Here is a 16,857-nt window from a genome sequence, read left to right as displayed (position 1 = left end):
TAGGCTCATTAACCTTGGGTAGTGATGTTCCAACCAGTCCTTGCCCTCTCTTTTCTATCAGGTTTCATGAGATATATTTAGTATAATTCAGTTTACTAATTTGATGAACTGCCCTTCACCATAAGAAACAGAGCAGTATACAAAACAAAAATTAATACGAATATAAGAATAGCCATACTGGGTCAGACCAATGGTCCATCTAGCCTAGTATCCTGCTTCCAACAGTGGCCAATTCAGGTCATAAATACCTTACAGAATCCCAAGTAGTAGCCAGATTCATGCTACCAATCCCAGGGCAAACAGTGGCTTAAGCCAACAGTAGAGTATGGACTTTTCCTCCAGGAACTTGTCCAAACCTTTTTTAAACCCAGATACGCTAACTGCAACTATCACATCCTGTCAACAAGTTCTAGACCTGAACTATTTGTTAGTAAAACAATATTTCCTCCTATTTGTTTTAAAGGTATTACAATGTAACTTCCTTGAGTGTCCCTTAGTCTTTCTATTTTTTGAAACAGTAAACAAGTGATTCACTTTTACCTATTCTACACCACTCAGGATTTTGTAGACCTCTATCATATCCTGCCTCAGCCATTTCTTTTCCAAGTTGAAGAGCCCTAACCTCTTTAGCCATTCCTTATATGAGAGGAGTTCCATCCCTATTATCATTTTGGTTGTCTTTGTTGAACCGTTTCTAAGTCTGCTATATCTTTTTTGAGATATGGTGACAAAAATTGCATGCAGTACTCAAGGTGAGGTCTCACTATGGAGCAGGGGCGTATCTGCGTGGGGCCTCAGGGGCCTGGGCCCCCGCAGATTTCGCCCTGGACCCCCCTACCGCTGCCAACCCTCCCCCTCCGTTGCTCGCCTACCTTCGCTGGCGGGGGACCCCAACCCCCGCCAGCCGAGGTCCGCGTCCTCCTGCCGCTGCCGGCTGCCTTTAAAGAATTCCGTCAGCTGGCGGGGGACCCCCAACCCCCGCCAGCCAAGCCGAGGTTCTTTCATTTTTCCACTGAAGCTGGCGCCGACGAAAGTTTCTTTTGAGTCTGACGTCGCTGCACGTTGTACATGCAGGACGTCAGACTCAGAAACAGAATGAAGCTGTTTCTGAGTCTGACGTCCTGCACGTACAACGTGCAGCGACGTCAGACTCAAAAGAAACTTTCGTCGGCGCCAGCTTCAGTGGAAAAATGAAAGAACCTCGGCTTGGCTGGTGGGGGTTGGGGTCCCCCGCCAGCTGACGGAATTCTTTAAAGGCAGCGGCAGGAGGACGCGGACCTCGGCTGGCGGGGGTTGGGGTCCCCCGCCAGCGAAGGTAGGCGAGCAACGGAGGGGGAGGGTTGGCAATGGCAGCGGCTGGGGGGAGGGGGATCGGCAATGGCGGCGGCGGGGGGGGGGCTATAATGTGCCCCCTCACTCTGGCCCTGGCCCCCCCTACCGCCGCGGTTCAGATACGCCCCTGCTATGGAGTGATTCCCAGTCTTCCAATTTCCTAAGATCTTCATGAAATTTTTCACAGTCCACAGTCAGCTTTGTGTCATCTGCACATTTAATCACCTCATTTGTCATTCCAATTTCCAGATAATGTATAAATATGTTAAATAGCACCAGTTGCAGTACAGATCACTGCGACACCCCACTATTCACCCTCCTCCATTGAGAAAAATGGCCATTTAATCCTACCCTCTGTTTTCTATCCATTAACCAGTTCCTAATCTACAACAGGACATTGCCTTCTATCCCATGGCTTTTTAATTTTCTCAAAACACAATAAAGCCATTATACAACATGATAAAATAACTAAACACAAAACTATGGAGTCTCATTTTCAAAGCACATAGACTTACAAAGTTACATAATTTACTATGTAACTTTTTAAATCTATGTGCTTTGAAAATGAGCACCATGGTATACTAACCAAACTGCAGTTGGGAAGAACCATAAATTCAAATAACAACCCCCCCCCCCCCTCACACACACACACACACACACACACACACACACACACAAAACAAACTCACAAACATTACATAGACTAAACATAAGGCAAACAATTTAAATACCAGACACATTCTGAAACAGCCAGGTCTTGAGTTTTTTTATAAATACTCAGGGCCCAATAGTCAAAGCAATTTAAGTGGCATTTGAGGCTCCTGCTTGCTTAAATTACACTCAGCAGGCCAGCCACCAGTATTCAGTGGTTTTAACAAGGCAATGTCACTGAATATTAGCACTAACCAGCCATCTTGAAACCAGGCAGGAGAGAGACGTTACAGGGGTGAAGTCATGGAGGATCCAGCAGTTATGTGAGTGCCATCAATATTCAGAGCCAGTGCTTACATAGTTAAGCAGGCAGACAGGACCACACAACAAGCAGTCCTAAGTATGCCTACTTAGATATGTGGGTGCTGATGCTGAATATTGGCTGGTACCCACATAGCTTCTGTGTACCAGCCTATACCTTCATCCCTTTGTCATTCTCCCTTCCCTTCTGACCCCCCCCCCCAACAGCACCCTGGAACCCCCAGGCATTAAAGCCTCCCCCCAACATGACCTCATCCTCCTGAACCAATCAAGCACCCCTCACACATGACCCAATCCTGACGCCCAACCCCCTTCCAAGCCAGTGAAGCATCCCCCACATGACCCAATCCTCCCAATGAAAGATGCCGCTCCACGTCCCAGTAGACCCCCTGGGAAGGGGAAGGTCCTGTTGGAGGAGTACATAAAGGTGTTGTACTGCTAGAGATTAGAGCAGCCATTATACCATTGAAGCTGATAGGAGTGACTGAGGTTCGCTCCTGCCCACCGTAACCACTGGACTACTAGAGATAGTAAGGTAGGCTTGGGGGGGGGGGGGCGCTACTGGGATGTGGGAGAGTGTTATCTTTGGTTAGGGGGGATTGGGTCATGTGGGGAGGGGTAGGACCTGATATCCCCTTAGGTGGGTTCCTGCTGATATTCAGCCAGGACCCCTGTAAATGTGAATATCAGCTGGGGCCTGCATAATATCCAGTGGCCAACATATGTCCACTCACACACAGATATTCAATGCTGGCGTCCAAACATAGCCTGGGTATTGAATATCCAGGCCTAATTTAGCTGGCCACCATCAACAGTTTTAAAAAATGCTGGCCACCATTGGCTGAATATTGACCAATCAGCATATAACATTTTAGCATAGTAAATAACGGCATGTAAAGACCTGCATGGTCCATTCAGTCTGCCCAACACTCACATTCACTATCAAATCATTACTGAACCAACAATCCAGTTGTATTATTACAACATTTTGGGGTCTTTTACTAAGCCCAGATAGCGCTTTTAGCTTGCGGTACAAATCAGCGGGCAGTAAAAGCCGAGACGCCCATAGAAATATAATGAGCATCTCAGCATTTAGCACCAACTGATTTCTACTGCAAGTTAACAATGCTACAGCGGCTTAGTAAAAGACCCCCTTTATTTGCTAAGTTCCACTTTAGGATACCCCCCACCCAATTGAGATATACAGGACCCGCATACTTGATCCTGGTCCATCCTTGCCATTTTCAGGATTCAGACCATAAAAAAGTCTGCCCTGCACTGGCCCTACTTCCCAACTACTGGAGTTGACATCGAAACCCACTCCAGCCCAACCTGATCTGCCTTGCCATATATGGGACACAGACCGTAGAAGTCCATCTGGTATTGTTCTCACTTTCCAATTACTGAACATGCCACTGAAGCCCACTCCAGCCTATCCTGATTTGTCTTGCCATATACGGGACACAGACCATAGAAGTCCGTCTGACATTAGCTTCGCTTCCTCACTGCTGGAGCTACCATCTAAGCCCAACTCCTGCATATCTTAAATGAACATAATTGTTGATGTGTTAAGTTTTGTTTTGATACTGTCCTCTTTCTGTTTAGGGATCCTTTGTGTCTATCCTACACATTTTTGAATTCTGTCACTGTTTTTGTCTCCACCACCTCCACTGGGAGGACATTCCAGGTATCTTCCACCTTCTCCATGAAAAAGTATTTCCTAAGTCTACCACACTGCAATCTCAATTTATGTCCTCTAGTTTTACCGCTTCTTCATCTCTGGAAAAGATTTTTTTGCAGATTAATACCATTCAAGTATTTAACCATCTGCATCATATCCTCTATACCTTCTTTCCTTTAAGGTATACATATTCAGGTCTTCAAATCTCTTCTCATATGTCTCTTGGTGCAATCCTGATATCATTTTCATCGTCTTACTGTGGACCACTTTGAGTCTTCTTATGTCCTTAGCAACCTCCAGAACTGAACACAATATTCCAAGTAGGGCCTCCCCAACAACTTGTACAAGGGCATTAACACCTCCCTTTTTCTGCCCGTGATTCCTCTCTCTACAGCCCAGCATCCTTCTAGCTATTGTCACTGCTTTGTCACTTTGTTTCACAGCCTTGAGATCATCAGACACTATCATGCTAAGGTCCCCCTCCCGATCTGTGCATATCAGTTTCTCACCCCCTAGCACATAGTAACGTAGTAAATGATGGCAGATAAAGACCTGTACGGTCCATCCAGTCTGCCTAACAAGATAAACTCAGCTCCTTTTGGATTTGTACCCCCCCCCAACTGCATCACTCTCCACTTCTTCGCATTACATTTTAACTGCCAAACACTAGACCATTCTTCTAACATTTACAGATCTCTTCTCATGTTTTCTGTTCCCTCCAGTGTATCCACTCTGTTGGGAATCTTTGTGTCATCTGCAAAAAAAAACACACTTTTCCTGCTAACTCATCAGCAATGTCACTTACAAATATATTGAACAGAATCAGCCCCAGTATCGATCCCTGAGGCACTCCTCTACTGTTATGGGGGATCGTTGAGGGATTTATAACCTGCAAACTCTCTCATATGAGATTCAAGGTGAGGTAAAAAAAAAAAAAAGAAATATACTGATAGCAGTCATCAGGAATTAACAGTGAACAGATTACTCCCAAGAAACCAGCAATCTCAAGTAGACAATATCAGCAATAACATTAAAAAAAAAAAGTCTTTAGAGCCTTCCTAAAGGTAAAATGAGCAATGGATCCTCAGAAGCTTAGCCGAGATTGGGTGGCAGAGCCGGTGGGGGGAGGCGGGGCTGGTGGTTGGGAGGTGGGCCTTGTTCTGGGCAGACTTCTATGGTCTGTGCCCTGAAAATGGCAGAAACAAATCAAGGTCAGGTATACACATAAAGTAGCACATGTGAGTTTAAATTGTTGGGCAGACTAGATGGACCGTGCAGGTCTTTTTCTGCCGTCATCTACTATGTTACTATGTATATGTAAAATAATCCTTCAAAAGACATATCAGGGCAGGAAGACTGTTTTAAATATAACAAGCTTAAAAAATAGAAACACTAAGGCTAAATGGTTACATGAACAAGAGGTAGAACTAATGTTTAACATCTTAAACATTTGCGATAGACCCTCGGGACAGACACCAAATAAAAGTTTTAAAACCAAAGTACTTTAAAAGAAATCCTTGCCTGAATAGGTAACCAGTGCAACCTGATAAACAAGAGAGAAACAAGATCAAACTCGCATTTCTTTCCTCTGAGCAAATTCCATTTACCACCATTCACTATCATCTATCAGTCAACCAATTTCAAACCCAGTTCAGGACTTTAGGAACTAACTTCAGTCTGCTAAGTTTATTGATGAGCCTTCTATGAGGAACCGTGTCAAAGGCTTTGCTAAAATCCTGGTAGACTACATCTAGCGCATGTCCTCAATCCAATTCTCTGGTCACCCAAATAAATCAGATTTGTTTGGCATGATTTTCCCTTGGTAAAGCCATTTTGCCTCGGATCTTATAACCTGTTCATTCCAGGTAATTTACTATTCTTTCCTTCAGAGAACCCTCCATTAGTTTTCCAACCATCAAAGTGAGGCTTACCAGCCTGTTGCTTTTAATATGTAGTGGAAGTCCAGTCCACAAGTATGATGCCTGGTAGCCAAATGCTCTCATCAGAGTGGATTCCAAATACCAGTATATTATCTTATTATATGGTATAGGAAGATAGGAGTGGGTTCAGGTCCCATTGCAGCTCCTTGGGACCCTGGACAAGTCAGTTAACTCTCCGTTGCCTTAGGTACAAAACTTACGATTGTGAGCCCAGTAGAGATACAGAATGTGCCTGTATATAATATTTAAACTGCTTTGGTTGTACCACTGAAAGGCTAAAAGTATATCAAATGCATGACCCTTACCCTTAATTTAAAAATGTGTCCAGTGTAAGCAAACCTACCATATGCATAATCTTCAGGGATATGCTAAAATCCTGACTGGCTAGTAGGGGATGTGAAGACCAGTTTGAGCACCATAGATATAGGGTACAGGTTTGTCAGGCATCTAAGGAACAGCTGAGTGGTGGACATCTCCTAGTAGTAGAACATGCAACTGCACAGGAAGGCCACCCTCTGGCATTGTGATTTTGGATGATTCCATTATTGTGTGTCAGTATGGTGGACAGTACTGTACTATCCCAAGGTGCTAAAATACACCTCCAATCCGCAGGGCATAGTAGACCAAGACCTACATTTGTTTTAGCCTTATTTACTTTGAAAGCATATTAAACCTTCTTTGTTTTCAAGATGGAAAACAAAACCACAAAGCTCATAAAGATTAATGGTGGGGTGAAACAATGGATTTGTGCCAGCCTGTCTTGACTGGCAGGCTGTGGATCAGTGATACTCAACAGGGCCGAATTTAAGTTTTTAGCACCCATAGGCAATACCAGAAAGCAGATCCCAGAAGGCAGGAGGAGGAGGAAAGGGTCTGAGATCTCAAAGACTAGAGAGCCACAAGAAGGACAGTGAAAGGTCAAATTGTCACAGTAGTGCCCCTTTGATGCACAACATGTACATATAACCCTCAAGCAGAAGCAGGTTGCTCTTTGGCCTGGATATTTAGTTCTGTGAAACTTTGGTACTCTAGACAGTTGCTTATGTCATTGCTTCTCAATCAGATCCTCAGGGCACACCTAGCCAGTCAGGTTTTCAAGATAACCACAATGAATATGCATATGCTGAGTCTATCCTGTTGGGCAGACTGGATGGACTGTACAGGTCTTTATCTGCCATCATCTGCTATGTTACTATTAGATTAAATGTATATACCAAGAAAGCAGTGCATGCAAATCTTTCTCATGCATATTCATTGCCTCTGCAACCTTATATATATTGGCCAGACTGTTAAAAAAATAAAGCATCGAATGGCTCAGCATTTGAGCAACAAAAAGTTGCAAAAACATTGAAACACCTTTAGTTGAATATTGGGTGAAAGAAAATCATTCCATGCAAGATTTAAAATTTGTGGTCTTGGCAGAATTTACCAGTAATCAGAATGGTAATACTTTACGTAAAATGATGAGATTGGAACAAAGGTTGATTTTTGAATGGCTTACGGTGGCCCGTGGGGGTTAAACAAAGAAGTCGAATGGGCAGGCTTGCTGTCATTACGTGTTTCCTCCAGTGCTTAAAATTAGAATACAGGAAATGTAGAGGCACAGCGGCGTTGAGTGCCATAACACCATTTTCTCCTATTCCCAATGGGGGTTCCCTCCAGGGTCTGACCAAGCGATTAAGAATTTGTAAAACGGGTATAAGGTAAAATGGCAATTATAAGTATGAAAAATTGTAGAAAGTGATATAGTTAGAAAATTTCTAAAATCCTTACTTGATTGTTGTGTTGTAGTCATAACCCCTGAAGACGCAAAACTGTGAAACACAATTTGTGTAGGGTGTGACAACGATTTAAACCCATACTTCCGATGGGAGGACAACACGGAGACTAAAGGAGAGAAAACTCGTGAGAGTGGAGTATTTAGGGAAGATCGAATGCAGGAACAAATAAGACACATAGTAGAAATCCGAAGGAATTGTGTTTTATTACAAGCTTTGGACATTGTGGTACAGTGAAAAGATCAAGCATGCAAGAGGTGGAAAGAAATAATATCTATTGAAGGAAGGAACAGCGGATGGTGGACACTGTTAGAGTGGATTTAGATCCAAGTTTATAGATATGAAGCGTTTGTTTACGCTTTCTAACAATAATAGAACTAGGGGACACAAGATGAAATTAGAATGTGGTAGGTTTAAAACAAATCAGAGAAAGTTTTTCTTTACTTAGCGCGTGGGTAGACTCTGGAACTCATTGCCGGAGAAGGTAGTGATGGCAGCTGGCCTTGCTGAGTTTAATGGGGGTCTGGACAGATTTATGAAGGAAAAGTCCATTGATCGTTATTAAATTTGGGGTTTTTGCTAGGTTCTTGGGGCCTGGATTGGCCGCTGTCGGAGACAGAGTGCTGGGCTCGATAGACCTTTGGTCTTTTCTCAGCGTGGCAGTGCTTTTGTACTTATGTACTTATGTTATGTGAACCAGGGGGGAGGGAAATTAAGATGGCTGCCACACCGGGTGGTTGGTGAAAACGCTCTGTGAGAATTGAGCTGAATTGTTCTTTTCTTCGTCGAAATGCCCATTCTAAATGTAAGGGAGTTTTGAGGATAGTGCCTCCACCTACCTCAACTCCTTCTTTGGCTCAAACATCGCTGGAGCGTTTTTTCCCCAGTGCTCCCAGGATTCGGGGAGAGGATCCCATTGTGGGGCGGTCCGGAGAAGTGGAAACCCTACTGGGAGAGGAAGTCTCACTATCGCCACCATCGCTTTCACTCATCCCTCCCATCCCGATGTCGAGAGTGGCCCTGGTGGGAAACCCCGACGACCCGGAAGGCGTGCCGAAAGGAGTTTCCAGTGAGGACCCAGGTGCGCAGGCAATGGCTCGGGGAGCCGGGGAGAGTATTCCCCCTATGGCACAGACTGCGGAGGTGACGCTGCGAACATTGAAGGTGATGTTAGACCAGATCGCCACTACACTCCAGAAGACTTCAGGTGATGTACTAATCTTAAACGCTAAGTTTGAGGATTTAAAAAAGACAGTAGACTCTGTTAAAAATGATATAACAACACAAGTGAAATCGATACAGAAGGAAGTTGATACTCTGAATGCCTTTAAGATTGCGTCTATGAAAGATTCCACGAATATGAGACAAAAAATAGAACAAATTGAAAATTTTAACCAGCGTCTTAATCTCCGACTCTTAAATTTCCCACTAATAGCAGGGGTATCTTTGACAGATACCTTTAAGAAATACTTGACAGAAACTTTGCATTTTCCCTCGGAGGGTGTACCCCCACTAAACAAAATATATTATATACCTAAAAGTAGAGAAGGAGTGCAATGCCCTGAGAGAGACAACTTTAATCTACAAAATATTTCTGATTTATTGGAACAGTCTTCAGATATTATAACTAACAGAGTCACAATGATTGTATCTTTGGTATTTGAGCAGGACTACAATGCTATCTTAAGACTTTATTTTAGAAATATGAACGCTCAATTCTATGGTTCCAAAGTATGGATTTACCCTGACATCACAAAGGCTACACAACAAAAAAGGAAATTGTTTCTGGCATTAAAACAAAAGACTATAGATATCGGGGCTTCCTTTTTTCTTGCTTACCCTTGTAAGTGTGTGGTGAGGTTAGGTCAAACTAAATATATCTTCTTTTCACCGGAACAGCTAAAATCGTTTGTAGAATTGAAACAAGTGAAATGAAAAAGTATCTGGAGAAAAATGTAGCCTGTATCTATAATTTGAAACATTTGCTTGTATTTAACTTCTCTAACTCTTTTTCCCCCTTTCATCAATAGGGACCTAAGAAAGGTTATATATTATACCTGATTGTATATTTTCTTTAATTATTGCATTTTCTTTATATTATTCAGCAAAAGTCATTCTATGTGAAATTCTTGGAATAATAAGTTTTGATTTCTACCTGAATTTCTGTACAAGGTCTATCCTTGAATGTTTGTAATTTAAAAGTATAAATAAAGAAATAAATGTTATGTGAACCATTTCTGGAGGGGAATATACATGCTTGTTATATAATCACTGAAGAAACTGTGCTGCAAATCTACATAGCTTGCTTTAGGACAGTGGCGTACCAAGGGGGGGGGGGCGGTGGGGGCGGTCCGCCCCGGGTGCACGCCGCTGGGGGGTGCCGCAGCGCGCGCCTGCTGCGAGAGTTCGCTAACTTCTCTCGTTCGCTGCAGCTCCCTCTGTCCCGGAACAGGTTACTTCCTGTTCCGGGGCAGAGGGAGCTGCAGCGAACGAGCAAAGGTAGTAAACTCGCAGCAGGCGCGTGCTGCGGCACCCCCCCCCCAGCGGCATGCACCCGGGGGGGCTCTTTCACAGGGGGGGTCTTTCGCCGGGGGGGGGATCCACGCTGCATCGGGGGGGGGCACTGCATCCGGGGGACGGGGCGCCACCCCGGGTGTCCGCCCCCCTAGGAACGCCACTGCTTTAGGAGTGTGTGCGGGTGTGAATGAAAGTAAGGATTTAAGATCATTTTTTAATACTTAGGATTGTGCAAATATAATGAAAATATATTTGAACAAAAGAAATATTTGAATAAAAGAATTTTATAAAAAATTAGAGTGGTTACAGTGAGGAATTATGCATATTCATTAGGGATATCCTTGTACTGCTATGAATTTTCACTGACACAGACTACTCAGCAATTACTGTGGATTCTTTTGGATTCGTATTAGATAAATGAAACCTTTATTAGAGGAGCTAAATTCTACATTGATTAAGATATATATATATATATATACAGTGGTTAAGACATATACAATGATTAGCTATATACACACAATAATTAGCTAAACAATCATTACATCACTGGTCTCTACATCTAAGCAATGCTAAGAGTTCTTAGACCAGGAAAAGAAGCAATAATACACTATACATACAAACATCACTGGTCCTTACATCATCTCACTGGTCCTTACATCATCCAGGCTCTTATCATTAGCTGGGGAGGCCCGTTACAGCGCAGTACGTACGTTACAGATGAGCTCCCGAGTTCATTGAAAGAAACTCCCCTTTTTTATTAGGCTCAGAACTCATGTTCAGAGCTGAGGAAAATTACAGAATGCTTCTCTGTCTAGGTAAACAAGCCATACTGTGGGAACGTGGTCACATGCTCTCCAACTCCAGGTAGCCAGGCTGGAGCCGGAAAGCAAACGCCATACTCCTCTTCACATACCAAATTAATTAGAGCTGTGTCTTATCTTCCACATTCCAACTTATTTTCACACAATCAAAGTTAAACAATCATTTTTAAACAGAATTACTTCTAATCAACAATACAGACTCTGAGTGCACTGGTCAGTCAAGACAGAGCTGAAAAACAATCTTTAAAATTCACTTCCATTACATTAGTGGAATTAGAAAAGGTGCAGAGAAGGGCTCTTCAGCTTGGAGAAAAGGCGGCTGAGAGGAGATATGATAGAGGTCTATAAAATAATGAGTGGAGTTGAACGGGTAGATGTGAAGCGTCTGTTCACGCTTTCCAAAAATACTAGGACTAGGGGGCATGCGATGAAGCTACAATGTAGTAAATTTAAAACGAATCTGAGAAATTGTTTCTTCGCTCAACGTGTAATTAAACTCTGGAATTCGTTGCCAGAGAATGTGGTAAAGGCGGTTAGCTTAGCGGAGTTTAAAAAAGGTTTGGACGGCTTCCTAAAGGAAAAGTCCATATACCGTTATTAAATGGACTTGGGGAAAATCCACTATTCCTGGGATAAGCAGTATAAAATGTTTTGTACATTTTTGGGATCTTGCCGGGTATTTATGACCTGGATTGGCCACTGTTGGAAACAGGATGCTGGGCTCGATCGACCTTTGGTCTTTCCCAGTATGGTAATACTTATGTACTAATCCTGAAAACCCAGCTGGATGGGTGTGCCCCAAGGACTGGGTTGAAAACCACTAGCCTAAGTCAACTGGTTCTCAACCCAGTTCTCAGCAACCACCTGGCCAGTTGAGTTTTCAGGATGCCCATTACAAATATAACTGAGATAGATTTGCCTATAGTGGAGGTAGTGCTTGTGGATACATCTCATGCATAGTCAGTGAGAATAACCTAAAAAAAAACAACAGGCGGGGCAAACCCAAAGGACTGAGTTGAGAGCCACTGCCCTGGTTAAAACAAGGTGGACTACAAACAGATTCAAAGGATATGGATGGTAACATACAGTAGTCTTCTTCCAGAATGTTGCTACTAAGACCCTGGTTGCTATGTGTTGCTTTTTCTGTTATACAGACCTGTTGTGTCCCCATGTATTAACAATTATTATTCCAATTAGAATGACTCTGCACAGACCAAACAGTTGTCTTCTTTCATAGGTCCTCCGTATATGCAGGTGACTATAGAAGATGTGCATGTCCAGCAGGGAGACACTGCAAGGTTTGATGCAGTGATTGAAGGAAACCCTCCACCGACTATTATCTGGTATAAGGTAAATACTGTAGCAGCCTATAAAAGGCAGCAAACAGATATTTTACATTCTATTTTTTCCAAAATGCCAATTGGTTGGATGATCGATTCAAGCACAACCATGTTTTCAAACTCATGCTCTAACCCGGTAATGGCAAACTGTAGTCCCTGAGTGGCACAAGTAGGTTTTGCACAATTAGCATGGGTCTTGGGTCTAACGCGTGCAAAGGTAACTAATACACTTTAATTGTGGAAATCCTAAAAAACAGACCCACTTGAGACTTTTAAAAACCAGGTTTCGCTGGTTTAATTATAGTGCCACACACGGCAAGTGCAAAGAAAACTGGATAACTTATCTGGTTATCTTTATCTGAGTATATTCAGAGGTGCCCACTTAACCGGTCAGAGTTATCAGGTATAGTTTGTGATTAACTTTAACCACATATGCAGCTGCTAAATATTGACCTCTTGATGTGGACACATTTTAAAAATATGTATCAATATATAAATACTTAGATTTGAAGACAACCAAAAATGCCTACATTTGGCAAAGTAAAACAATTATAAGCACAAGCAGCAGTCAGTCATGGTATCAGGTGAGTTCCCACCAAGGACATTTCACCCCAGTCATTTCCCACCCTCCCTAGCCTTTTTTTTTTAACCAACTGTAGCTTCTTTCTTCTATCAGGTCCTGTAAGTCGTGGTAATTTGCTATGAATAGTAATCAGTGTGTCATTTTGAGGGGCTGAATTACGTTGAAACCTAGTTAGAGAGGGTTTGGGGGGCATTACAGTTTGTATTTATCTATTTATTTATTTATTTATAACAGTTTAAACATGAATTAGATTGAAACCTAGTTTGGGGATGTGTAAGGGAGCATTCCCACACACACACACGAACTGCATGTCTGGAAGGGGAAAGGGATGTGTAAAAGATAATGTTGGGCGGGGGACAGGGCCGCCGAGAGACTGGGCCGGGCCCGGGACAAAGCCGCCCCCGGGCCCCCCCCCCGAGGTCGCCGGGCCCCCCCACCGAGGTCGCCGAGCCCCCCTCCACCCGAGGTCGCCGGGCCGGGCCCTCTCTCCACCCCGGACCCTCCGAACTAACCTTTAAGTGCCTCACCTCCCTCACCTTCACTGCAAGCAGCGGCAGACCTCTCCTTCCTTCCGTGCCCCGCCCTCACGGACATTACGACAGGCAAGGGCGGGACACAGAAGGAAGGAGAGGTCTACCGCTGCTTGCTGCGAAGGTGAGGGAGGTGCTTAAAGTTTAGTTTCGGGAGCGTCGGAGAGCGGGCAGGCCGGACTGCGTTGGCAGTGGGCCCCCTGCGGAGGCCCGGGCCCGGGGACTTTTGTCCCCCTTGTCCCCCCCCCTCTCGGCGGCCCTGGCGGGGGGTGTGAGGAGGTACTGGCCCCCCAAGTGATCTGGAAGAGGAGAGGGAGATTACTTGTCCTAATGTGTTTTGTATTTTTGGGGTTATGGGTGGGAATTGTCCTCCCTGGTGTGGTGGGAATTGTCCTAGGTGGAAATTGTCCAGAAGGGAATTGGTGAGTGGGAACTGTCTGGTGCGAACTGACCTAGAACCGTCAGACACAAGTGGAGCTCAAAGATGCTTTCAGAAAGTGCTCTTTAGGTATCACATTTCTAAGTATAATTGAGCCAAAAATGGCAACTTGGCATAGCTCTGAAAGGCCCCGTCTTTCTTCCAGGACAATGCGTTGCTGAGATACAGTGAGAGAATCCGCCACATTAAGGAAGGCACAAAACACTCCTTGCTTGTCAGCAACGCCCAGCAGCAAGATGGAGGCATCTATGCCTGCGTTGCCAGAAATGTTGGGGGAGAGGTCTCCTGCAAAGCCGAGATGGTTATACATGAAGGTAACTGTATTCACTGACTATAATGCTATCAGTTGCCAATATGCTGTGCAGGACATTTTACTGGAGGATGTTTTTCTGATCCGCTCTTCTATAACAGAAGCTCACTGCTAGCAGAACCAGTTCATTCCATAAGAAATCTGAACTATCAGGCAGTATTTCAGAAATATACCTGGCAATCACTACTCTGTATATCAGTTTTAAAATGTCGCTGTATTTATTTGTAAAAGTCTTTAAGCTGTTCCATGATAATTTATCTGAATCCGTGAGAGCTGCTAGATCAGCAAGGTAGTCAAAAGTTATTTTACAAACATTAGACCTGTCTGGTCTGTATTGATTGAGATGTCAAAATGACATCACACAGGCTGTATAAACCAGTTCATTCCTGTTTCATGTGTAACCTCCACTTTGAGGTGATCTAGGCGACTGCCTCAACTATGCCCGGGATAATTAGGAAAGAGGGGTGCACACCATTATTCATTGGTTGGGACCATAGCCGGGACTAGGATTCCCTAGGAGGCTGGGCAAGCTGTGCACCACACTTCACACTTTATACAATAATGCAGTGGCGTACGAAGGGGGGGGCAGTGAGTGCGGTCCGCCCCGGGTGCACGCCGCTGGGGAGGGTGCCGTGCGCCTGTCTGCTCCACTGGTTCCATGCTCCCTCTGCCCCGGAACAGGTTACTTCCTCTTCTGGGGCAGAGGGAGCAGGAAGCCAGCAGAGCCGAGAGCCGCGCGGCTGCTCCCAGCAATTAAAAATGCACCCGGGGGGGTTGATGCGCCGGTGTGGGGTTGGGTGCGCATCGGCGATCTGCCCCGAGTGTTAGCCGACCTAGGATCGTCACTGCTTCAAGCTGCCTATCTGCTCAATGATAAGAGCCTATGGAAATTGCAGCTGTAAAATGCAAGCAGGGATGCATGAACGAACTGTGCACCGCATGGAGAATTCAAACAGCACAGACTGTTAAAATTCTTATGATGTTACACATGTAAGGTCATTATTGTCACAATTCTAACACAATAAATGATGAAATCTACAATCCAACAATATTACTAACTAAAAACATGTTACTCGCTAATTTCAATCTTAAAAAGTCTTCCCGGAGCATAACAGTGGTTGGACCTGGGTCACGGGTGGACACAGACCCACCCAGTTTGAGCTCTAGCCCACCTGACAGCTGGCATGGGGGAAGCAAGCTGGGCTCCCTTGGTCCTGCATCTCTCTTTCTCCCTCCCTTAACGAGCTTCTCTCTTCAAAGGGTCACCGCAGCGGTAACGATTCCTACATGCTGCCTGTGGGTGACCCAGAAGCCTTCTCTCTGCTGTGTTCCCACCCCCCCCCCCCCAACCCGGAAAGTGGCAGAAGGAAGGCTTCAGGGCCAGCCGCAGGCAGCATGTAGGAATTGCTGCCGCTGCACCTTAGAAGAGAGAAGCTCGTTAAGGTAGATGGGGGGGAAGGGGTAATCTAAACCGGGGATGCTAGGGAAAGGCTGGACAATGGGAGGAAGGAAGGGAAGAGAGGGAGAACAGGGCTCCCGAGAGACTGAGTCGAGCCCGGGGCAAGGCCGCACCCGGGGCCCCTTCCGCCGCCATCCCCCCAATCGCTACTACTGTCACCTCCCTCTCCTGTTCCCAGGCCCCTGCCGCTGCTGTCCCAGTCTCCACTCGCCCACCTCCAGCCCCGTCTACAGCCCCCCCTCCGTCCGCCACTGGGCCTCCTGCATTCAAATCGGCAGCGCAGCACCAGCAAGCAGCGCCTCACCTCTGTGTGAAAGGGGCAGATCGCCTCCCTTTGGGCCCTCTCTCACTGTGCCCCATCCTTGTGGAAACAGGAAGTTACATCAGACGAGGGCGGGACACAGTGAGGGAAGGCCCGAGGTGATCCATCGCTCTTAAACAGACTAGAGACTCTCCCTTTTCCAAATGCAGGGGGCCCGGTAGCAGACAGAAGGGGGCCTCCGATGGAGCCGAGGGCAGGCGGGTGGAGACCGGGGACTGCAGCCCCGGCAGCCTGGGAGCAGGAGGAAAGAGACCGTGGCGCCGCCCCCCCCCCCCTTGAAGGCCTGGACCCGGGGAATTTTGTCTTCCCTGCTCCCTCTCTCGGTGGCCCTGACAGAGAATTGTTGGACATGGGGAGGGAGGGAAATATGCTGCACAGAGGGGGATAGGGGCAAGACAGGGAGATATCCTGCATGGGGGGAAAGGGGCAAGAGAGGGAGAAATGTTGGACATGGCAGTGGAAGGGATAGAGGGAGAGATGCTACACGGAGGGAGAGAGATGTTGAACCCAGGATGCAAGGGAGAAGGGCAGAGAGAAAGAGAGAGGCCCTGTGTTACCTTGTAGGTTTCCTAAAAGGAGAGCATAAGTACAAAAGTACATAAGTATTGCCATACTGGGACAGACCAAAGGTCCATAAAGCCCAGCATCCTGTTTCCAACAGTGGCCAATCCAGGTCACAAATACCTGGCAAGATCCCAAAAAAGCTCAATACATTTTATGCTTATCCCAGAAATAAGCAGTGGATTTTCCCCAAGTCATTTTAATAATGGTCTGTGAACTTTTCCTTTAGGAAGCTGGCCAAACATTTTTTTAAACCCCACTAAGCTAACCAC

At 45.3% G+C, this 16,857-nt stretch overlaps 1 protein-coding gene across 1 annotated transcript in view; it reads left to right on the top strand.

The window, feature by feature from the left end:
• OBSCN (obscurin, cytoskeletal calmodulin and titin-interacting RhoGEF) overlaps positions 1 to 16,857 on the top strand; it is a 472,877-nt gene that overhangs the window by 361,662 nt on the left and 94,358 nt on the right. Inside the window, exons 75-76 of the mRNA XM_030197417.1 lie at positions 12,279 to 12,391; positions 14,079 to 14,247. Coding sequence (XP_030053277.1) covers positions 12,279 to 12,391; positions 14,079 to 14,247 — 282 coding nt within the window. The remainder of the gene's footprint in view (positions 1 to 12,278; positions 12,392 to 14,078; positions 14,248 to 16,857) is intronic.

The sequence above is a fragment of the Microcaecilia unicolor genome, chromosome 1 (genome assembly GCF_901765095.1).
Source record: "Microcaecilia unicolor chromosome 1, aMicUni1.1, whole genome shotgun sequence".
Classification (NCBI taxonomy): Eukaryota; Metazoa; Chordata; class Amphibia; order Gymnophiona; family Siphonopidae; genus Microcaecilia; species Microcaecilia unicolor.
This window is presented reverse-complemented; position numbering and strand designations above follow the sequence as displayed.